At 39.9% G+C, this 25,526-nt stretch overlaps 1 protein-coding gene across 5 annotated transcripts in view; it reads right to left on the bottom strand.

The window, feature by feature from the left end:
* The window catches only part of VRK2 (VRK serine/threonine kinase 2), a 46,370-nt gene extending 24,531 nt beyond the window's left edge, over positions 1-21,839 (bottom strand). For 4 of the 5 annotated variants that reach the window (XM_074908631.1, XM_074908907.1, XM_074908728.1 and 1 more), the window contains exons 1-7: positions 21,565-21,678; positions 21,151-21,291; positions 10,392-10,447; positions 9,804-9,873; positions 8,898-8,985; positions 8,652-8,760; positions 7,145-7,237 (exon numbers count right to left, since the gene is read on the bottom strand). In XM_074908631.1, coding sequence (XP_074764732.1) covers positions 7,145-7,237; positions 8,652-8,760; positions 8,898-8,985; positions 9,804-9,873; positions 10,392-10,447; positions 21,151-21,286 — 552 coding nt within the window. In that variant the 5' untranslated portion in view covers positions 21,287-21,291; positions 21,565-21,678. Of the gene's footprint in view, positions 1-7,144; positions 7,238-8,651; positions 8,761-8,897; positions 8,986-9,803; positions 9,874-10,391; positions 10,448-21,150; positions 21,292-21,564 lie in introns of all 5 variants that reach the window. The other variant, XM_074909004.1, reaches the window with a different exon arrangement.
* Positions 21,840-25,526: the final 3,687 nt, after the last annotated feature.

Below are 25,526 nucleotides of genomic sequence, written 5' to 3'. Positions count from 1 at the left end.
CCTCACAACATCCCATAGGTTATTTTCTCACTGTCATTTTCACACTCCCACTGGCCTTTGCCCTTTACATTGACCAGTTCTCACATTAGGTAATTGCTTTTTTATAAATATCCAAGTATGGTACTTTCACTTAAAAAAACGCTACCGACTGCTATTATATTGCCAACGGAACTGATCTCTGGGGCAAAAGATAAATCATCTGAAGACCTGCAGAGATCACTTCTACTAAATCATATTATAAAGAAAAACTTTCTTATCTGAACCTTAGTTTTGTTTCCTCTTTAGCTAGAAAAATAGTTTATCCTGCAAAAGTCTAAATTAAACTCTTCTGGCACTCACTTGTAATTTAATTATGTCACTCCTGGTAGAGGAAAAATAAACAAACAAAAAACCCTCAAGAAAACTTAACGCATTATTTTGTAGCACAGTCTGTTGAACTACTGATTCCTGTTTGTGCCCCAGGCAGCTTCAAATCCTGGGATGGTCGGTCTCTTGGTTTTACTGTTTCTGCTGCAGGATCTGTGCTTATTTGGAGCATGTAAGCTGGGATGCAGCATTCACTTCCTGCAGGGTGATAGCTTTTAAGATTACCGGTGATGTTTTTCACCTGACAGACTATACAAACTGTGATACAAGATTAAAGACCGTAGGCACGTTTAGAAAATCTGGGACAAGGCATAAACTTGGTTGGGTTGACCGATTTGATTTTCTCTTGCATCTGTTCTCCAGCGTATTCCTGATGCTCTGGTACCTGTCCTAATTGAGCCCACAGTCAATGTGAGAGAACTAATTTAAACTACCCTAATATCAAGTTCTGTGAGTCTTCTGCATCCTTTGTGGGCTGGGAAGCAGAGTACGCTAGAAGGTGTATTCTTCCCAGGCTAAGTGGTACATTTTGGATTTTGCTCGACTACAGATTTCTGACATGTACAGCTGACCAGATCCAATAACATGAAATACAGAGCAAATTTCAATCTTTAAAAATTCAGGCTATGCCTTATAGTAATATGAGATTTGAACCGTTAGAAAAAACAATACAAGAAAAGCATCTCTGACAGCTCTCCGGTTCTGTCTGAGCTGGGAACGCAAGCTTATGTGATAGACACTCCCATATGGCAGCGCAGCCTTGGTCTTTCAAACTCACAACAGGGTGTCTAGAAAGTAGCCACCAACATTTGCTAGTCAAACATGAACGGCATGAAAAAGTAGCCAGTTATCCTACAGACACATCACAGGAACTATATACTTTTAATCCAATTTTAAACAACAGATTTGCTCAAAATACCTTCTGTAGCAGTATCAGTGAGCACTTTTAAACTTATACTGAAAAACCCCTCTAGAAATGAAAAGTAGCTCTAGGTTATCCTGCCTCGATCGATGGTGGAAAAACCTGGAACCCAAGAAGCAATCACTTCTTAAAGTCACTCACATGCAATCGCAACATCTGTGGTTGCACCACAGTTTGCTCCAGAAGTTGGTTGTGAGTGTCATTGGTCAGCTTCTAGATGAGCCATTTATCAGTCTCACAACGTTCACATCAGATTCTTTCCACAAACATGCAACAGCTGGTAGCCTCTCAAAGGCAAAGCCTCTTGGCCATCAACAAAAATCAATCCCCTTCAGCTTGTACAAAACCAGCAATGCACTGTTACAACCTTGCCACAACCATTATCAGAACGACTACATTATTTTAAATTACCATTAATTTCATTTCATCAATTCTCATTATAACCCTTTCATCATTAAAAAGATATATAATTCTTTATAGCTAGTTGTCACTTTTAGATAATGTAGCACAGCGTGCCCTTCCAAATTTGCTCAGAACATGACTGGTAGGGGTAGTTAATAAATTTGTAGGTTTTGGCAAGTGTTTCTAGGGTATAGGGAGAAGTAAAACAAGATAAGTATTAAAGAATATTGAGAAAAATTAAAGTCAGTGTTAGTATATGTTTCGATACCATAAATATTTTTTTGTGTTTGTGGGTTTGGTTTTTTTTTTTGGTTGGTTGGGTTTGGTTTGGGGTTTTTTTGGTGGGTGTTTTTTTTGTTTGTTTGTTTTGTGTTTTTTTTCTTAACACTTCCCGGTTTGCACTAGAGTCAGCAGTGCTTACCACAGCCCATTATTAATAGATTGTTATAGATTAGGAGCCAGATTTCTAAAGTCTTCACATTTAATTTCATGCAAACATGAATGTGCCCATCTTATTCAAGCCATCAGCCACACAGGCACAAATAATTATTTACATTCACAAGCAACCAGCCATATATTCAGCAGTCCTCTTATCTTTTCTGCGCAAGATTTCCACACAGTGATTTATATCTGAAGTGCTAAATATCTGCTAAACATATAAAATTCTTACAACTTGTATGCATTATGATATATAACTACACTAATCTGGGAAGTCATAAGACTAGCACTTTGGATTCTCATGGTATTGTCTTCATTCTGAAGTAGACATAGCAGGAGATTTATCACTGAAAGGATAACACAGTGATTTTCTTTGTACATATTCTTTCCAGTGGTTCCATTACTAGGCTTAGGTAATGCGTTGTAAATAATTAAGTAGATACCTACTAATAAGAGGCAGATTGGTTGCCAATGGCCATAGTGCTGTCAACTTCTAGTTGCTAATGGCCAAAGTGCTGTCAACTTCCAACGGACACTACACTACCAGAAGACTAAATGTAGACTGAAGTCCATCTTGGGACAGGAAGTCTGAAGTACAGTGTTTGGGACAGAAATCACATCTTTCACAAAACAGAAGCCAAGGAAGGAGGAGAAAGATTAAGCAAATGAGAGAGGGAATGAAATCTGTGATTTGTCAGTGGCAATTCCCAATGCTCCAAGATATTTGGGCCATGACTACAAAGAAATTAAACCAGTGCAAAGAGTTCATCCAAATATGCTGATGAAAAGAAAATTAAGGTCATCTGATTGTGAAGATATATCTCAGATCAGGGACACAGACAACATCCATGAGTTAAAAGTCAGCTGTTTCTGTCTGGTAACTCTGCATACTGTATCCTTCCTAAAATCATGTGAAGGAGAACAGAAAAGATAAATTTTTCTGCATTCATCTGCTCTTCAGCAGATCTGTCATACTAGACCAAAGAGCAAGAATCACAATGGTTCATCTCGTAATGAAAAACAGGTTAAAGTTGGAATTGTTTTGATGCATGTTTTTCCCATACTATCAGTGTGCAAGTTCCGTATCTGCTATGCTGGTCCACTGAAAGCTGGTCTTAGAAGTTAGTATTTTGAAACATTTTTGTATTCCTTTTTCCTTTTTGGTTAGGGCTATCTATGATATCAAGACTGAGAGTTTTAGTCTGTAACTGTCTTGTCCAAGAAATCCTTACAATCAAAATCAGAACTGAGGTACAAGGGGAATTAAAATTTACAACTTAAAAATCCAAATAGGCAACTTCTGGTACAGACTGGAGTCTGCAACACTGCCCATTTATTCTACCAGGAGAAAAAAGGAAAATACTACAGGGTAATCATTTGGAAGAGGGATTCTTCCAAACCTTATTTCATTTATTAAAAAGTCTGATTTTAAGCTCTTGTCTGGTGACCACTTGTCCCTTTTGACAGGATCAGAATTTAAATGAGCTTAATGGATTTGAATTTCTTTTTCAGAGCTTATATCAGTAATGCTTATTCTGCTTTATCATCCAGTTACTACTATGCACCGAATTATCTTTAACTTGCTGCAGTACTGAGACAGTGCTTCACTTGTTCTGTAATTTATAGGTCTGATCACTTGAAGTTTTCTTTCAGGCCTCTCTGAGATTCATGGGCTGTGTACTTCCCTCAGTACATCACTCCTATTCTGTCAGTCATTGTGCAGGGTCCATGTTCAGAAACATATTGACTAGAGAATTGATCTTCTGACCTGTAACTCACTGAATGGCCTCGCTCCCTTCTATTGAATAGATCTGCAGCAAGCTGCTCTTTGAGGTCAGTTGATTCTGATCTTCTAACCATTTCTAAACATCATTTGGAGGTCACAGAGTGACAGGACCTTTTCTTTACTTGTTTCTCTGTCTGGCCACAGAAGGTAAGGGATAGCAGTATGGATTTCACATGTTCTTTCAATAAAGGGACTATGATATTTATTGGCTGTGGTGTAAATTTACCAGGTTAATTTACAGAAGAGGGAGTGTAGCAGCAGAAAGTCTAACATAGAAAAATGATCTTTTTTGGAACTGCAGGAAATCGGTGACAAATTAGTTCATAAGAGTACACATGAACAGCCACTAAATGATAAAAGAATGCCAAGTTGAGTATAAAGGTACACATGCTTTCTTGAACAGAGTGTCTCTTCACAAAAACAGAATTTGGAAATACATTTTTAATACTTTTTTTCTAAGACATTCGTTATGTGTTTCTTTTAAAAACAAATTTCTAGAATTAAAGAACACTTCCAATTTATTTTCTCTTAAAATCCTAGACCCTAAAGAACAAAAACCCACTAGCATAAAATACTTAAAAACTCACCACAGAAATTGTTAGGTCAGACAGCTTTATCATGCCAACTCCCACTGGAGCTACAGGTCTCTCAGCTTGTATTCCTGAGTTTGACACTGGCTAGATGCTCACTCCTTATTTATCAGATCAGGTTGATCACACAACCTCCTGGTTCTATTGTTTTAAAAAAAACAAGACCAGGGCAACCTAGCTATTCACCATTTCAGCAGGGAGAGAAGGTTAGGTGAAAAATTTCACAGGCATTTGGTAGCAATAACAGTGTCCGAGCTTTTATCTGAAGTGTCTAAGATTAGTAGATTGATGAATTAAAATACAGCATCTCTGATAACAGTTTAGAGGATAGAGGACAAGATATTCCATATTGTTGTCATATTTAGTCAGTGACAATGCTCCACAGGGCTTCCCAAAATACTGTCCTGGTAAATACATAATACATTCAGGTCACCAGCATGGTATAAAGACAGCTTGATTTGTAGAAAAGGCTGTCGCAACATCATAAACTCTTACGTAGGAACTGGACACGTTTGGAATAAGAAGAAGCAACTTTCATGGCAGAATTACACGCAGATTAATGGCACATGCAAATAGCCAGGACATGATAAATAGAAACTCATCTGTGCAAGTACACATGTACAGTTCTGAATACCTGAATCTGTGTGAGAATATTGTCTAGTACTGCTCCAAACCCAGGTAAAGAACATTTACTGAAGTATGAGGATAGACAGCACAGAGTCAGTAATTCCAGAGGAAGGATATTCAATTAGTGACATATGTAGATCTCTTAATTTGAAAGTTTTAGCTGGGGTGTTAGTGGGATTATTTCTTCTTTTCATGTCCTACAAGTCACAAAGCATACACCTTTCAAGATATTGCGCAAGCTGCATCTGGAAAATAATTTTTTATTTGTCCAGGAACAGACCCATTCAGCCACCTGCCCTGCTACGGAAGCTAATATAATACAATACCTTAAAATACATTGACAAATCATCACTGTCTACACAGCAGTACAGTGGTATGGCATAGTTATTACGGCTTCAGTGAAATCAGCAGACCCGTGGCCACTTGCAAAATTGCTGGGGTCCATGACTAAGAAGTTTATCTGAATAATATCTGAACAGTTCTAAGTTTTCTTAGGCATATAGAAATGAAAGTTTCATTTCTACCTTAAATGCAAGCAAACATTAGAAATTCTCTGCTGTTAACTCTGAATTAGAATGTGAACTTTTTAGAATGTTTTACAGAATAACTTCAGTGAAAAAGAAATTTTACTGAAACAAAGTTCTACATAAAACCTCTCAGCAGTAACATACACTTTGTACAAGCTGAGCTAGGAGGCACTTAAACTGGAATATCTATTGATCTATTTAATAAATATAAGTTATATTTCCACCTAAAACCTCTGTCCAGTAACAAGTACCTTGTTTTCAATCTGTCAATGAACTCATTACTCTTGAAAAAAATAAAATACTAGTGTAACATGATCTTCATGCAGACATCATGAGAAACAAATCAGAAAATCACCCTATGATCTGGCCAATTCAAAAGCAACTGATCAAAGCCCGCTACATGTCTTAAAATTTTATGATTACTGTAAATGGACACTTCCAAAATTATTTCAATGTGAAAAACAGCCGCATATCTTGCTGTCATAAAAATATACAATAGCCAAGACAAAAGAAGTCATTTGAGTTATGTTAATGGGTTTGGGTAGCAGATCATTTTGTCTCTAAATAGCTTCCTCCTTTGGATTCAGCAGGCTGGTAAACACCATAAACTGAGATTATGTACTGGCTGCTGCCACTGTCTAAAACATGGTTGTTTTAAACAGCTACAGTAGTTTTCAAACGATGTCTTTTAGAAAGCTCAAAAGTTAAATTTGACTCAACTATTTAACTTGAAACCTGTAAAAAAGCAGATAGAGTTCAATGGTTCAACCTCTGATGGCAGTGAGCCGTTTTGCAAAACCTGTCTTTTTGCCCCTACAGCCGAAAAAAAAAAATTGAAAAAAATTTACTTGACATTGAGAGGTCCTTTCTTCCTAAATGATGTTTTTTCCAAGAAAAAAGCATACTTCAATTTTATTACCCAAATTTAAAAAAAAAAAGACATTGTAAGAGCATGTGGAGTATGACAGGATCAAAAGATCTGTTTCAGAATGTTTCACCAAAACACTTTCAAGACTACCTTTAGGCTTTGGTGTGTCAGAGAGCAGCAACCTTAATCCTACTTACCTGTTAGATCCACTACAATGAGCAGGACATAAGAGATAGTGGCACAGAAACAGAATTCGTGACAACATTAGAAAGCTAGAACTTTCCAAGAATCAAAATACAATAGGACACAACCTTAAACTCTACTAATATAAACCGGCATAACCTAGAACAGCAATTAGGTCCTCTAAGTTACCTTCTTGATTAGTTTACCTATTCATACCAGTACCCTAGTCAGCAGAGCACAAAAGCAGAGGTCTGTCCTGCTTCCTGCTCAGACCTTAAGCTCTACAGAGCCACTTTCAGATTTGTTGTGAGAGGATGTGAATGTTCATGCATAAACTTATTTTAATAGGTGAATTGTTAATGCAAAATATACATAAAACTATTAAACAGTTATAAACACCTTAGAGTAACAGTGTAGGTAAGTAAACGTGCTTACCTCATGTGGATTGGCATAGCCCAAGAGTAGATTTGCTGCTTTAATGTCACCATGAACATACTCATTTTCATGTATATATTCCAGAGTATCCAACTAGAAAAGGATTTAGAACAGAAAACATCACTGTCGTCTCCACTCTACGCCTAACTCTACCACCAAATATTTCTCAATTATACAGTGAAATCAAGGGCTACACAGACTGAGCTGACCAATTTGGTTTGAGTTAGAGCACGAGGACAACCCACTCTGTTCACAGGGTCTGTTCCCCCCAGGCACATAGCTGATGGCAAATCAAAAACAAGCCATACTTTGCCATGAAGTATCCTTGCATAATTACCTACGAGTACCAGCTTCTAAGGGCATAAAGCAAGAACAAAACTGGTACTTTACAAATACTGGGGGAAATGTTGAGGATACCAAGCTCTTAGAAAGAACATATTCATTCAGCACTGAAGGTTTATAATGCCAGTTATTATATGACCTGCACTGCATGTCACCATACCCGTGCACCATCATCCTTCTTTAGCTCCTTATTGAGGTATGATAGCTCTAACTGTTATTGAAAAGAACATGTGTGCTTGGCAACTCATACAAAGGATGACCTAATCCTGGCTTTTGCAGAGTACAAAGTGTTATAAGTCTGTCAATTACATGACTATGAAAGCCCTACTATTATTATTATTATTTAGGTTAAAAGGAAACTTTGGAGGTGTCCAGTTTAAACCTCAACTTCTAACTTAGATTAATGCTTCTTGATCAGGTAGTACAAGGGGTTGAATAGTCAGTTTTTAGAAGTCCCCAAGGATAGGCATTGCACAGCCTCTGGGAAGCATGTTCCAGTGCCAAGACACTCTTTCTGTGAAAACTTTTTCTTTACAGTGAAGAAATCCTCTTCCTGCAACTTACAAGCATTGCCTCTACTCCATTTGCTGTGCACTTTTGTCCAGTAACAGCAGTCTTTCACAACACAAAAGATAACACAGAGGAGCACCTATACAATTTTCCATTAAGTGTGTGCCAGTCTACACACATTTGAAAACAAAACTGGTATTTGCAGACTAGTCTAATTCTGGTCTGTACAATCAGTGTGTTCAGCAAACACACTGAAAATTTTGTGTTCAGGCATGCAATTGTGAACTTTGACAAATATGGATGTCTAATACAATAACCTCAGACACTGGAAAAAAAAATCAATACATGTTAAGGCATATGAGAATAGGCTTACACATCTCAGTCTAGACACACATTTTGAAGTGCAGTCTATGTTTTAACCTATTACAAAACATTTTGGTTTGAGCCCACCAACTTCCAGCCTGCAGGGAATCTCAATTTTCCACTTAAAACACATTTTATTTTAAAAAAAAGATGAAAAATAAGGAAATACATAGCATTTACACATTTAATTCTAAACTCAAGAGCTAGCTAAAGGAACTATATTAGAAAGATAATTTTTTAGTTCAACTCAGCAAGTTCAAGACCTAGCAATTTCCTCTCTCTCTGTACATACCATTCGTGCGCCAAGTTGCAGAACAGTCTCCTTCTTAAATCTGCTTCCAGAATCTTCAAAGATTCTTTGAAGGTCTTCTCCCAGTCTCTCCATGACCATGAATCTATAGCTACCAGGAAACATATAAAAGGAAGGAATCCTTTAAGACAAGACTGCAAGTTTTGTCAGATTGACAGGATTTATCTCCATTTTGTTGAAAATGGATCTTCAGTCAATTTGAGGCTTAATTACAATTCATCTTATTACCTTTTTCCTTTGTACTCAGTCAAGCCTGATCCCCAAAATACCGGAATCCCTAAACATCTTATTTTTTTGAGACTCATCCATCTTCTTACTGCAATAATAATAAAGAGATAACATTGAGTTAAAGGTAACTAGAGAATTTCAGGTTCGGTGTGGGGTTTTTTTCTTGTTGTTTGTTTTAGCTATCAAGCCAAGACTTTGAATGAAACAATGAAACAAGGCTTATTTGACAGTCTGTGTAGCAGACAATTCAGAACACAATTTTACTGAGGTTCTCCACATTCTGCAAAACATGAATCAGTTTTTTGTTCTAGCACCTGTTAGCCTGTCCCCTTAGAAGGCAGATAAGCAATTACCAATAGCTGAAGAAATAATTCCTTTAGAAGTTCTACTTTATTCAATACAGAATGCTATCACAAGTGCTTATGTCTACCAGCAGTCTAAGTCATCTAAAGTCTTTAGGACAGTTCCCATGAATAAATCACATCCATGTTTAAGTGTCTGCAGAATCAAGTGCAAACTTGATTACTACTAAATCCTGACATCACACACACTCTTAGCTGTGCACATGGAAATAGTTACTAGCAAAACTATGGTCTCCAATTAGTCCATGTAGTACCTCTGTTCTAAGGCTGGCCTCTCTCTACAGTCTCTTCATTGCTGTGCACTCTGCAGTGTGCACATAATAAACGTGGCACACTTCTGTTCTCCCTTCTGATCAGAAGGGACGAGGCTGACATCCAAGTAAAGAAAACTACAGCACTTTAAATTTATTGTAGCACCAACTAGGATTAGTTCAGTGTATATGAAATGAGTTGGCTATCGAGCACTAAAGCAACAGTTCTTACTAGGAGTTCAACCCAAACTTGTCCTTAAATCTACCTGTAGCAGAACTGATATATTACTTACTATGCTCTTGTTTTGCAGCCCTCTGGTAAAATTTCAGTTCAGAAAATAAGGGGCCATTTTCAAGATATTCCTATTGAGAAATACACAAACTCGGTATCATAAAATGCATTAGAAAGCAAACAGTTTCTAAAGAAAAGTGTATAAGAAACCCAAAGAGGATGGAACTCCCTTTTTCCCCCCAACTCCCATATACCATGCCATCTGACATGTAATTTTAATAAGTAGCTAAAAAGAAAAACTCGCAACACATTTGCATAAACAACACAGATTCTTTCAGAAATTATTTAAGATGCTATTTTCATAAATACTGTAGGACAGATGTGTTTAAATTCATAGTCTGATTTTCCTTACTTAACTGTTGAGGGCAGTAATCACGGAAAGGAAAGAATCAAGCCAAGAAAATACTGTGTGTCATGGAAATGTCAAACACATCCCCAAGCAGGGAAAGGATATCAAGATATAAAAAAAGGGGAAAAAAAACGAAGCCACAAGCATGCAATACAGACCCAATGCTGAAAATAAGGACAGATAATTAAGAGAAAGAATTGCATACAAGTTAACAATTTAGAAAAGAGATCTACACATTACCACTTTAATTACATGTACGGCATCATCTTCTACAGGAAGATCAGTTTGAGGGGAAGCTGCAAAATGAGAAGAGAGATGGGGATCAAGCTGCATGCAACAAAATATAATTGCAAACAAAGACCAAGCTAACACTGCATAAGGTGACCAAAAAATACACGACAAAGAAAACCAACTTTCTCCTGAACTCCTGCTTTTAAAGGTCAGAGTTTTGCCAAGTTCAAAGGAAAACAAAACGAAAACAACACACACCCAGGTAACTTTTAATAAACAAGTACAGAAGCAATTTTAACCCACATTTTCGGAAGTCTCTCCCTCAATGCTAATTAAAGAGTACACAAGATGTCCCCATTGCACGTTTGCACCACAATGAGGTATTCTATTATAACAGACTATGTTTAAGTCATTCCAGTCAATTGGATAACCTCTGTATTTGGTTGCTGTCAATCCACTGTCGTGACAAAGACACCACTTAAAAGTTATGACCTACATTATGCCTCTAGACAGGCTTGTCTGGTTTTCTCTATTACAAATTAATTTGGCCCTAGAACCTTGATTTCTATTCTGACATTATTTAGACACTGGCCTAAGTTAGGGATAGCACAGCCACCACCTGCCTAAAGGGGAGATGAGGGATTGTGCCTCTCAGTGCAAGTAGAGATTTCAAAACAATAATTGACCACATGTGCCAATTACAGCCCAGGAGACAGAACCTCTCTGCACAGACAATGCAATCCTATTTTCTTCTGACCCTGAGAGAACTATCAGTTCTCTCTGATACTACTGAAGCTACATGGAGCTACACTGGGATTAAAATTTAATGAGACTAAATCATCTTTTAGAATCATCACTGGAAAAAACTAAAAAGCATACAGTTCCTAGGAAATAACTGTCCCTTTCAAACTTCTTACAATGATCAAATACCAACAACAGTCCAGGTGTGAAACACTTCAACTATCAGCACACACAGAAATAGACTACTTTTATCCACATAATAAAAATCAAGTAAACTTGGATCTAATCAAGCCATCCAAGCTTACATTTTTTGATGGTTAGGGCATAAAAATGTTTTACAATGAACAGACTTCTTCAACTACCATGTTCCTTCAATTCTATTCAGCATCTGGGCTGAATCCAGCAGCATACATACCCCAAACACCCACAGGGTCCCCACTGACTTCTACTTGTCTCTTCCCCACGTGAACACTTCTGTGCTAACACCACATTAGGATAAAATTAATATACCCTAAAACAGTAGCTCTGGGAGGTGTGAACTATCCACAGACTCAGCCGAGTAGCAGTCACTACTGCAGTAGCAGTCAGGATGCAATCTAAAGTTACCATACAACCAGGAAGGAAATTCTGGTAAATTCTGGTCTTACCATATTATTGTACTGAAGCAGGAATTAAAGCACAGGTGCTTAAGTCTATCTTTCTCTGCCACATGTAGGCTATGTGTTAATAGCTGAAGACATCACTTTAAAGAAACATCCCATGCTTTTTCTCATTGTGTTCAACAACATCACATTGCCCAAACAGAATCAAACATGCTCCCATACCAACACAGTTCAGAAAAGAACCAGTGTTTAAGAAAATAATTTTTAATACTAAGTTACTTAACAGAAGTTTAATAGGTATAGAGAAGTATCAAATTTAAATGTATTTGAAAGTCTGATCAACTTCCCCATAGACATCTTGACATTTCATAAAGAGAGGCCTCATTCATGGTAATCTGGAACAGAGTAACAGCTGTCAGGGTAATGAAGAAGAGCAATTAACAGGAGGTAGTCCAGCAGAGGGGCCTAACCCCCATGCTTCTTACACTATGCCTGTGCGAAGGCTTTTTGGACTCACTCTGAAAGAACATTCTGAAGAAAAATAAACCCCAAACTAACTGGCAATCGTTACAATGCAAAAAGGGAGAAATGTCAGACAAAGCCCAACAAGGTATATGAACAGATGCTCCACAAAATGAGTAACACAACATTCAAGTCTACAAAAGGATAAATGGTATTATTGTTTTTACTGCACATACATGAAACAAGGCATGCCATTCACGACAAGTAACACTCTAAACTTCTTATACAGATAATGCTTAGACAGTCTCATACATACAGATAAGCTGAAGTTGCACACATACCTTTTGTTACATCATTTTAATTAACCCTTCATATATCAGGCAGCAGTACCACAGCCACAGTTCAGAAATAAGACAGACTCTTTTTTGGCCATAAATAAACATAAATGGTTTTTAAAAAATTGTCTCATTACTATGTATAGTTACTTAACAGACTGGAAAGGCTCCCAAGGTTTAACAAACAGTCTGATTACATACCTCATAGACCACCACCACATACTCTCCTGCGAGTTTAGCTCATAGTTAATTACTGTATACTCGTAATTAGCCATGTGCTATCCTCGTTCTGTGTGGTAGCACATGGCTATTTATAATATTACAATCAGTTAAATGCTAGACTGCAGGACAGTAAGCAGAGACCCTGCAGGAGAGCAATGCTGATAGGCAGGAGGTCTCTGATGGCATACAAGTACACACATAAAGTACCAGGAGCACTATATGGCAAGATTATGTTTACAAAGGATATCTTAAAATAGCATAATAAGTGCGAGAGTTCCCAGTTTACAGTTAACATTGCTTTTATTAACTAGAGGCACACAATTTCCTTACCTTTGGGGGGAGTGGCCTTGTGTGCACACAATCAAAACCATTGTCTGCATAATTGTTAACTGGGAACACTGGTGCAAGATGAACCCACATAGGGGGGCCATGTCTGTTTCTATCTCATACCAAGACAAGTCTCACAAAACATTTGCAAAAGGCACAGGCCTATTTTCCCTTCCTCCCCTTCATCCCACAGTTGCAGCTACCACACAAGTGAAAAGCACATGAATTTAAAATGCACTCTGAAATCAAGCAGTGCACTAAGATGCACATTCTTCGCCATAATTTCCAACTGTTGTGCCTGCACAGAGCAAATAACTCACCTTAAATTAACCCATGTCCAGAATTGCCTAGTTTCACCCAGACACAGCAGTTATGGTCTTATCACCCACTTTAATCATGAATTTCATCCGTTTTGTTGCCAGGTGCCACAACCTTAATTAATGTAGCTTTCTAAATGTTAATAAGACATGGTAACAAAAGGGTGTTTCTGGATGAACTGTGATTTTCTACAACCACACAGCACAATTGCATGCAGTCTGACAAAGAAACATGCCAATTCTATTTGCCAGTTCAAACGTGCTTGTTGTAGTTTTAGCAGTTAATTTGTGGCAGTCACATTTGGAATATGGTGAAGTATTTTCAATGGCTCTCACAGAACCAGTTTTGTTGACAAAGTTTACACAGTGGAAAAGAAAACAGCATTGATTTGGCAGTTTGGAAAAACATTTCTGCTCCTGTCCACAGCTGGTGTCTTTGCCACTGCTGGATATTTTGAGGATATATTTGTTTGGGAAACATGAATAAAATTATTTTCAGAAGTTCTTGGGTTGCTAGTATTTTATTTTTGTTTCATTGGTTAACTAATCCTGAAGAGTGATACCATCAGCTTAGTTTTTTTGCAGAAGTAAAGAACAACCTCAAAAATACCACACTTGGAAATTACAGGCTACCTAGAAAGAAAAAAGCTGGGGAAAGTCTGACCCCATTTAAGTCAAAACAAGAGCTGTTAACTTCAATGGCTAACAAACAGGGTAGGGAGCATTGCTCAAAGCATCTAACATGAAAAAAGGATCCAAGTTGCAGGAATACAGTTATTAAAAACAAAATGTATACAAATAAATAAGAAATAGCATCTGCTATTTAACACACATCTTCAAATATTTCCTCATATGGAGGGTACGAAGGCAAGTATTCAAAGGCCAACAAAGAACACTGCTTCCCCACACCACCTTCACAATATCTAGTATTTCCCAAGAACTGAAATGTTCAGTGCTTGAAGGGTGTTTACAGTCTTTTTGTAACATAGCCTAAGGAAGACCTGCTTCTCTCCTCATATTGTTACTTTAAAGATGCATCATCACTTTCTGGAGAGGCTCTTTTCTGAGCAGTGTTTATGAGTAAGGTTTTTTTCTAGATTCTTCTCCTAGATAGCTCTGTGAATGCAGAGCTTTATGATACAAGTTACATATACATAGCTCTCTGTACCACACTTGTGAAACCATCTTCCACAAAACCTAACTGGTTTTAGTAGAAAATTTTGCTCAACTGCTCAACTGTTTTGCAGATAACTGCAAATGCTTCCAACTTAAAAACATTCAGTACTGCTAGGAAATTACACTTAACTTCTTACTCATGTTTCTATGAAACCTTAATCTTGATTCATTAGAGCCAAAGTTTTATATTCCACAGCAATGAAAGCCACTGTTTGACTTTCAAAGTTACTTACTCTAAGCTGTAATAAGTATGACACATCCTTTAACCCCAGGCAGAAAAGCGATACTTGGTCTGCTCTTACAGCACTCTCAGATGGGAGTCCAGGACTCTAATATTTAAAACTTGATCACAAACTGCTTTCTGGCAAGATTCTGCTCCAGCCCATCTGTTAGTCTGACATGGTGCCCACTCAGAAGTTACTATGCCAGCTTCAGCAGGGTCCAGGTGCCAAAGGCAGCTGAAGGGAACGCCCTCCGTAAGGCAACAGGTGCCCCACCTTTCACGCAAAGCAGCTCCTCTTACCATATAACACTGCTCGGAAATACATCCCCCACTGGGGGGGGGGAAATCAAACTTGCACTCTCAACTTTCTGGTTTTACTTGGCACACCAGGGTCTCAGTCCTTGACCAGAACTCTCACACGGTGGACTAATGAAGAGCATGACAACAGCTACCAAATCACTGCTGCATACATAGTGGAAAAAAAACCCACCAACACTTTCTGTGGCATTACACTAAAGTGTAATAGTAGCTATCTCTGCAGACTTTCTAACAGGCTTTAGACTACTGCATAAAAATATGTTATGTGTACAAAGTTCTGACTTCTATCTTACAGAGGACCTAAAGAAGAGGGAAGATTCAAGAGGAAGCAGTCATTAGCAAAAACTAGCTGAGGTAAAGAAGATTTCCTCTTTAACAGATAGTGCAGGCTCATCCTGTACCTTGTGGCCAGATCTAAGTAACCACCAAGTAGCAAAATCAGATTAAATATATGATTTAATTTTCCTACAGACAGGGTAAAAAATTAGGTAATCTACTTGCTGTGTCTACATTTATATAGTTTAATACTAGCAACTAAAGACTCTCCTGAAGTGCTGTTTGTCTGCCAATGAATTTATTTTCATAGTAAGGTTCACACCTGCAGGTACAATGAGACCTTTGCTGTAATGCATCTTGACATCTGAAGGTTAAGAAAAATCCATCTCTAACCAGACAACTACCCTAGTGCTATTAATTACAGGGTTTTGCTATTAATATTCTTAATATTGAGTTTATAACAATCATGCTGAATGTTTATCTTTCAGTATCATTTTTACTGAACTTTTAATTCATTTTCTGCACTGTAGTAAATATTTTCAGTGAAGCTAATTTAAGCAACTGTTAAAGCACTTAGTTTTTCTAGAAGCAATTCCTAAAGTCAGCTTCCTAATGCAACCCAAGGAATGAACAGTTATGACAATGACACAATGTGCTTCCATCAAGGCTTCTCTTCCTTGACACATGCACACCCCTGGTAACACTTATACAAATTATCCACAGAAATTATTCTTTCTGTAATAGTAACAAACTCACTTTCACATCTCAGTCTCATTCCCAGAATACCAGGCCTCACAATATCAACAGTGGAGAGTAAGTATTGTGGACCAAGCTTAAAAGTAGAAAAGGCCACAAGCACAGCTCTTCCCTACCTCCAGCAGCAGCAGAGCTCCCTGTGCTGCTGGTATTAAAACACAATATTCACCATTAAAAGACAACAATCACTGTTTACTGCTCAAGCAGATATTCTTTGCTGCTCCTTGGAAAATGGGGGGGGGTGGGAAGAAAAATTAAAAAGTCTGCTGGCTATATGGTGACACAATTCCAAGCGGGGCAGAATTATTACTGATTATAGCTTTATCAATACATACCGTCCTGAGCTTCACATATTGTCAAACCACATACAAAACTAGCAGTCAAACAGCAACACATACGCACCTGCTGCAAAGCCAGCTACAAAAAATGGTTTCAAAACTCTTAGTTTTCACCTATCACTTAAAGTCCCATTACAATATACAGGTATAAAACAATTAAATCACATTTACCACATAGTAAGTTCTATTGCAAAAGACACTAACATATGTATTTAAAGTTACATATAAGAAACACTTTGCAGAACCGTCAGTTTCCATGAGAAAGAAGCCTGCAAACAGATAATGCTGTGTACAGTAGATTTCACTGTGACAGCAGAATCTTAACAAAACATTGTGTGACCTTTCTGCATTTAAATTTTCAGTCCAAATTGTGCATTAATAGAGTGCTTGCAGTAGGACTAGAAAATGATTTATATAAAGACTGGTGTTAATTATGACTGTGTCGATAAATGAGCAAGATAAATGAGAGAATGTAAGGCTCTCAGTAGCACCCTCCTCAACTCTTAATTTTCCAATGTACTGCCACTGTTCTCCACAGGGCCCACCAATGTCACATTCTTCACTGGTTGCTCTCCATTTTGCCCCCTTCCCTTATCTAAGGGACAAGAGTTCTGTCTGAGGTGCCTGCAAATGAGCACCAGTAACAAAAATAAAATGTCTAACACACAACAGTATAGTTAATTCCATCTTATGATCCATATTGCTCTTGCTACAACAGAAGCAACACATGAGGCAACATCTCTAAATGGTTTCTATTATTTCTGGCAGCAGCAGAAGCTCTCCTCTTCACAGGGAGGAATCAGTATTTTTAAGCCTTCTGCTCCTAGATTTGCTCTGGTCAAGATAAACATGCAAAGGGAATCCAAGGGAAGGAACAAATCAACAAAGAAGCAGACAAGATGGCACAGACAGGAAAGAGAAGGAATAATTTAAAGAACAGGGGCAGGACAGAACTTGTAGATAGTGATAACTTTCACATACATCATTGAAAGTTTAGAAACTCTGCACCTGAAGAGACTATTTGCATCCTGGGGGTCAGGGTCAGTAAATGGTTTCCAGTAGGTTTCATTTAGTGAACAGAGACTTCTGCGGAATGCAACCCTTGTAAATATATTTTGCAGAGGTACTGTAAAATTTCTCAAGAACATTGTTATAGATTAATGGAGTACGGAGTACCCTTAATGGGAAATTAAGCTATAACAACGCACATCAAAATCTTTACACTGCTACTGTAAAAATACTTATTAAAATATATAGCTGGCAAAGCTAACCTTTACTTTTATAAAAGGTCTGTGCTGTTGATATCTGGCAGGCAGTCGAATCTTGTCTCCACTCTCCTGTCCTGCTCACCTCTCTACAGCATTTTCTGGGTTAGCTTCTCACTGAAGGTTTAGTGGTCCTCTCACACCTTGCTGCATATGCATTACATTTTAGTCTGAAGAGCACAGAGAAAGAAGGTGCCTCTCATCACCAAGCATCCATAGCTTACTCTCAAAGATTCATCATCTACTTCACTCCCCTTGACTCTCCAAGGCAACTGGACTCTTTTGCAAGATGAAGCCCCAGAAAAGCTACCTAATGGTATACTTTACATAATATAAATACATATCAGAAAGAGGTGGACTAAACACAAAAGCTTCAGTCAGGGTCAATACTTGGGGACAAATCTTGCCTATTTCCTCTTTTGATTGTAGGATGAGCTACAAGGGGAACTAAGCCTTCAGTTCAGAGCTACATATAACATTCACTATCCCTTATAAAAGAAGAGATTAAACACACACAAACACTAGTATAAAAGTGGCAGCTGTATTGCTTCAGCCATGCTGTCACTTACAAAAAAACCACAGAATAGTAATACCAAGGGTCCTAGATTGTATTGTCATTCTCAACTAATCCACTGACTGCTTTCTACCTCAGTTCACTGGGACCCAAACTGCAACAAACAACACAAGACATGAAATCAGCTCAGTAGTCTGTGTGATCAGGCAGAAAACGAATAAAATCTGCATGAATCTGACTGAATCCCATGGGCTATACCACCCACAAGGTCCAGACTGATTTGACTGCAGCAGCAAACGACAGAGCTATATTTGAGTGATTCAGGAACACAACGTTTTTTTGTCTTACACATGGAAAACTACTACTACCTTGCTTTCTGCACTGCATCCCCAGCTCCCTCAGTCCCTCCTCTCCATGGGAGCCTTCTGTAAGTTTCTGTCTTCCTCTCCTTTGTTCCTGAATGGCAATATCCAGAGACACCTTAACTTCACTTCTTGGCTCAGGCCAAGGCCTATTTTTCTATGGTAACCCCTCACACATGCTCTATGCACAAGGTCTCTGAAACGTAACCAACTGATGTTTCAAAGAAAGTCATAATAAGCTATCAGATATATCAAAAGGAAAAACAAAGTAAATATTCTTTAAGTGAACTAATCTTTGACTCCTCTGTAACTGCAGCTGGTTGAAACCCCTATTATCCTCGCTGGTTCAGTCTGGAAAGCAGTTAGGTATGTGTGAACTATACGAATTCCAGAGGAAGCCAAAGAAGAAACACCACTGCAGGAACCCATCAGATGTACTCCAACTACTAGCAGCAACTAAGGATTCAAAACAGTTTCTTCAGAGAGCCTCAAACCACACACTTGGTGAGGAAACTCAGTGCAACAGACCATCTCAAACCTAGTCCTAAGTAAAACAAAACCTCGACTTCTTCTGTTACACCAAACTTGCAAACATATACCCAGTCTCAGATTTCTCCAGGTTCTTCACTGACTGGGTTTACTTTGAGGAAAAGCAGAATCAGTGGCATTTAGGTTGTTACTGAAATATTTTTGCTTTGTTTACACAGCCATTCAGTGGAACAAAGGGCCAGCTTAGGCCTTTTCTACCCCTTAGAAAGTTTCTCCACTCAAACCTGAAGTCCAGATGCAACAAGTGCAGGTGCACAAGTAAAACTACCCAGCCTCCTGTAGTTTACAGCCACACATTAACAGCTGGAAGAACCACTGGCAACCACTCTAGAGAAGCAACATCTGACCACATATAGGACTATCACACCATGAAATAAAAATATGAGTCTTCAGTTGCCATCCAGTTCTTTGTGATTAACCATAATGGACACAAGGAGGAAAAGAGAGGGAGAGGAAGAACACTTCAGTGCAATGTAAAATGTTCCTGAACAGCTGAAAGCAGACAAGCACCATGAGATAGCCAGACAGATGTAACAAAGATCACGGTAAATCAGTTACCAAGAGATGAGTGGCACACAAGTGCTACATTTATGCCTGCGAATATGAAAAGAGCAAACATGCTAACCCTTCTGTAGAAAACACTCACTTTTTTTCTCTACAGTAGGTGCCTGATGCTACAATTTGACACTGATGGACATCTCCTTCACCTCAATGAAGCCACATCAAACCTAGCGCAGCTCTGCATATTTGAAAGGAATTCAAGACAAAAGAAATAAGAAGGCACGACACACAATGCCTGTTCTAATGAAAACTTGTCTCATTATAATCATCCGGAACTCACACTAAGTGGAAAGCTCATGCTTCATAACAGTGTATTAACAGATTATTTTCTGACAATTCACTCAATATGAAGGAAACGTCATTAACAGATCAACTGGAAAAGAACAAGAGTGGAAAACAATCAAAACTATTTCCCATAACAGAAACACACAAAAAGGCAAAGCTCAAAGAAAGAAGGTATAGATTATTTATGCATAAAAGGAAGTCAATTTATACATAGGAGTGACTTGCTTATCAAGTTTTAAACATAAATACTCCAAATGGAGAGTTAACATACCTTTAACTTAAAAATATCATGTTTGGCTCCAGGGACAATGTCCTAAACTGCTTCCAGATAATTCTTTACTGCTGTCTTAATACAAACTCAATTTAGTTCCTAACAACACTGTGGAGTAGTTTGCCGTGCAAAAAAATCCTCAAACTCACAATATTGCCTTGAAAATAGGATTTACTCTTTCATAGAGACCAGCAATAGTAACATACATTATATCCTCTCCAGTGACCCAGAATGCTTTACAAACTGCTTTTCAGAACCATTCACTTTTAATAAAACAGACTGAGTGAAATGCAGCAGCTTCTTGTGATGAAAACACAGAAACCTATCTAGGCTGGAGCAAATCAAGAACAGCATTTCCACCTCTGGTGAAAGACTTGGATTCAGAGGCAACACCCAGCTAACTATTGTTACTGTTATGTTTCTTGGGATGAAAACTGCTTTAGTCTTGGCCAGAAGATAACACTTCCAGTGACCTGAAACCCAAAGAGCACTCCAGAGCATAAGACTGGCATAAGTCTAAGGCAGCAGGTATCGAAAGCACTACCAATAGTTTGAAGAGCACTGCCTGGCCGTGCTCTTTGGCAGTCTCTGACAGCAGCAGCACCTTGTCTACCCCACCCCAGATCTGTAGAAAACTCCACTAGTAGCCAGCAAAATGGGCTGGACAGCCCACGGAAAACTAACTGCACCATCAGCAACACTTCTCAGCTACAAGGACACCCAACAGGGAGCTGCAAAACACAGAAAATCACTTCAACACAGATGACCACCAGCATGTAAACAACAGTAACTTTTTCAACTCTGTCTTGGGTCAGGAAGCTAGGAATATATTTACAAGTCACCCTTCTGATCACCACCGGTATTTTACCTAAATAGATCAAGCCAAATCCTCCCTGGGCGATCTGACCGCCCAGCCTCCAGACTTTTCCTTCGGTGTCTTTCAGGATCATGTCTTTTGGGAGGGGAGCTGGCAGCTTGCCTCTGCTGCGGTCCTTAGGCGGCATCGCACCTTAACAGCGGGGAGAAAACGAAAGAAAAAAACCCCCCTGATTTTTGTCAGCAGAAACCACGTCCCTCCGCGTCCATTCCCCAAGGGGCACCGAGCGCGAGCCCAGCTCTCAGCGGCCCCTCCCGGCGATCCCCCTCAGGGCAGCTCTGGGCCGCCCCAGGGCCCTGCAGTTGCACGGCAGGCCGCGGCGGCTCCGCTCAACGGAAAAACGCCAAGAGAACGGCAAATAAGAGGCCTGCGCTCAGCCCCACCGCCCGCTAGCCCCTCACCCACCTCCGCAGGGCCCCCGCGGCCTCCCCCCGGCGCCAGCCACAAACTTCTCAACCGGCAACTTCCCGCAGGCCGGGCGCGGGCCCGTCCGCAGCAGCCGGAGGAAGCGGAGGCGGGCCGGCGTCTTCCCGTGGAGAACCCCGGGGCGGGAAACGGCGGTGCCACCCCCGGCCCGACGCGGACTCTGCCCGGCCGGCCCCCCGGCCGGCGGGGCGGGACTGCCGGTGCCGCCCGGGACAGCCTCTGCCGCCCGGCGGCCCTCAGCGAGGCGGGGCCCGGGCTGGCCGGCGGCGGGAAGGTTCCCCGACTCCTCTCCCGCGCGGCGCTCCCCCCTCAGGCGACGGTCTCTGGCCTCAGGGAAAAAGGAAAAGTTGGATGACACCCCCCCCCCCCCCCTTACTTCACGCTTTTATGACATCGCATTTGGCCAGTGAGGAAATTCCTTCCCTTCTTTTCCTCCTTAAATGGTTTTAATGCATTTGCAAGTAGATGATCAGACTGTTCCCCCTGAGGTTAAAAAAAAGGCGCGTTTCCGTGCGCGGACAGGACCGCCCGAGCTGTAGCGAAGTTAGAGTGCCATCGCGCAGTCAGGCTGCTTCATTTTTACTCAGAATCTTTCCCTCAGAGATCCACCACCGCCTACCTGTCGTATTCCAGGATCATTTCTACACGCAGGAGCATAGATACCCCACGGCAACGTGCAACAACTGCTCAGCGCAGGAACAGAGAACAGATGCATCTGACCTAAGGGCAGATCAGCCCCATCACCACCATCAGCTAGTAAGTTGGTAAAGGCCATGATTTGTTGGTGTTTTGGGGTTTGGTTTTTTTTTTCCTTCCCAAGGACACAGGCACAGCTCTGACCACGAGCCACCATCTTGTACAAGCTTTGCTTTATGAATAGGATCCACCGAGGGATGACATTTTACCTCAAAGGTATTACAAGACTTAATGAGAAGGTTAGACATATCTTGGGATTTCCACACTGTTGGCACCCTCCTTCTTCTGGGAGAGTGGAACAAATGAATCAGATAATAAAGAGACAATTATCCAAGCTGGTGTTAGAAACCAAACTGGACTATGTGTTTACCTATAGCCTTATTAAGGATCCAAACTGCTCCTCGTAAGTATGTAGGAATCTCCCCTTATGAGATAGTCTTTGGACTAATGTACTTGAAACGAAGGATGTATTTCTTAAAAACTATATACTTGGGCTGTCTTCTTCATTATCTTTTCTCAGGCATCAAGGACTATTAGCTCAAACTCCACTATTAGAATTCACAGTTTGTAAGTTCCATCCTGGAGATTAGATCCTAATCAAGTCCTAGAAGGAGGCCAAGCTCCAGCCAGATTGTGAAGGGCCTTTCCAAGTCCTCTTGACTACAGAGACTGCGGTACGAACAGCTGAGAAAGGGTGAACACATTATACATGATTCAAAGGACCAGTTGAACCCATAGAGGAACTCTGTGAATGGCAAGTTCAGACTACTGAGGATCCTCTACGGATGACATTCAAAAAAAAAAAAAAAGCACATCCATCTACCTTATAGATGTGAATAAGTGAAATATTGGAAGTAGGAGCAATTGCGGTTATGGTCTTAAAAGAGTCTGGTGGTAAAAATGGTAGGAGGAAATTAGATAGCGGTGATTATGTTAATAGTCATGGGCCCTGATACAAGTGACAGTATAAATAGAAATGAAAAGACTGATAATAAATGGAAGGGAGGGGCTGGGTATCCTGTTAAACTCTGGATAAATGTAACTTAGACAGAAAGACCCCAAACTATCCAATTTGATGCCTGTCAGGTGTTGAACTGTGGAGGTATTGAAACCCAAAGACAACTAAGTAGTGAAAGTAAATATCTATGCCCTGAGACACAAATTTATAGGGGGCCTCCATGTCCTGGGTAGGATCATGTATGGTGGACTACCACCTACCAGGGATGGACCTATACACCTCCCCTCTCCAATACAGCAAAGGCATTAAAAGATCAAATAAGCATATCGAAATGGGTCCCCAGTTCCACCTGCTCATCTTTACAATGTAATCCCATAGTAATAACCATCAAAAAAGGCCGATAACCTTGTAGATAGCACTTAAGGCCTTGGAGCAGATGTAGCAGGGAAGGACCCTGTAGCAAGATTTAGAATAGTAGTATGGGCATTACCACCTAAGATCATTAAGGAGAAAGGCAGCCCATTCAATCTCCTAAAGACGAAAGACTGATCCTCCATAATGACCCTAAAACCGCAGCAATTGTGGAGGTAAAAGATCTTAAACAGACTTTTGAAATAGAGACAGGATATGGGGATACAAATGCCTGGGTAGAATGGATCAAATATACAGTACAGAGTTTAAATCATAGCAATTGCTATGTCTGTACAACAGGAAGAACCACAGCACAAGTTGTTCCCTTCCACTTGGGTTGGACTCAGGATCCACAAGGCATGAAGTGCATGATTGCCCTCTACCAAGAGAAGGCTGCTTGGGGTAATGAAACTTGCAAGTCTTTAGCATCACTATTCCCTGCCATACAGAACAAGGATACCACCTACTTTCTCCACTATCTCCGGTAACCATACAGCCTGTCTCTCACAACAGGGTGGGAAGGCTACTAGATTTGTGGGAAAATTCAAATTGTGCACAAAAACCTTGAATGTGACTAATTAAGTATCCCCAGAGCAGACCTGTGGTGGTATTGTAGAGGAAAAATCCTATAACCCATTCTACCAGCAGATTGGAGGGGAACGTGTGCAATTGTTCATTTGGCCATCCCATTTACCCTGGCATTTGGAAGAAAAGCAGAGCCATCAGGTAGACGAGGAAAGAGGAACCTAGGAGTATCATTTGATGATCGAATATACATTGACTCTATTGGAGTTCCTCAGGGGGTCCCCGAGGAGCATAAGGCAAGGAATCGAATATCAGCAGGGGTTGAGTCCTTCTTATTTTGGTGGGCAACTATAAATAAGAATGTAGACTGGATAAATTATATTTATTATAATCAACAGAAGTTTATAAATTATACCAGAGATGCATTAAGAGGGATTGCCAAGCAACTAGATACCACGAGTAGAATGGCTTTGGAAAATAGAATAGCTCTAGATATATTAGCTGGGAAGGGAGGTGTATGTATAATGCTGGAGAACAAGTGCTGTACTTTTATCCCAAATAACATAGCCCCTGATGGGACTATCACCAAAGCGTTACAGAGACTTACTACCTTGGCAGACGAACTAGCAGAGAATTCAGGAATAGACAGTTCACTAACTGGGTCGTTGGATTCCTGATTTGGGAGATGGAAGGGAATGGCTGTATCTATCCTCACTTCTTTGATTGTAGTAGCAGGTGTCTTAACAGCAATAGGATGCTGCATAATCCCTTGTCCGAGGATTGGTCCAGCATCTCATTGAAACCGCCTTGTCAAAACAGATGCCTCTAGAACCAACCCCCTATCTTGACAAGATGCTGTTATTAGAGGAAGAAGGGAGATGAAGATGCAAGAGATGACTTGTCATCAGAGAAAAGATGTGAAATCATGTTGTCAACACTCAAAAAATGTTCATAGAACAATACTCTGAGAATATGCGAAAAGCAACAAGAGTATAAATAAAAACAGGGGGGAATTGTAACAGATTGTTTTTGTATATTCAGCCTGAAGGGAAGGACAGGAGCGATTCACCAAAGCAACTAACGAGAACAATTCATTGAAAGAGCAAACCATTGAAATACCTGGCCAGGGGTGAGAAGACAGGTAGCCCTTTTGTCAACTGTGATGACCAGTACTTAGAAATGGCTTTAGATGGATGCAGATACCAAGAGACTTTCGAACTTTTTCTGTCTTCCTTACGCTTGGGTGATGAGCTCATGCATATTAACTTCTCGGCACTGGAGAAAGCCAAGGTTCATTTCCATGAACATGCAACGTATGAACACATACATGAAGGGGCATATCGGTAGGCAG

This window comes from Athene noctua, chromosome 1 (assembly GCF_965140245.1).
Source record: "Athene noctua chromosome 1, bAthNoc1.hap1.1, whole genome shotgun sequence".
Classification (NCBI taxonomy): Eukaryota; Metazoa; Chordata; class Aves; order Strigiformes; family Strigidae; genus Athene; species Athene noctua.
This window is presented reverse-complemented; position numbering and strand designations above follow the sequence as displayed.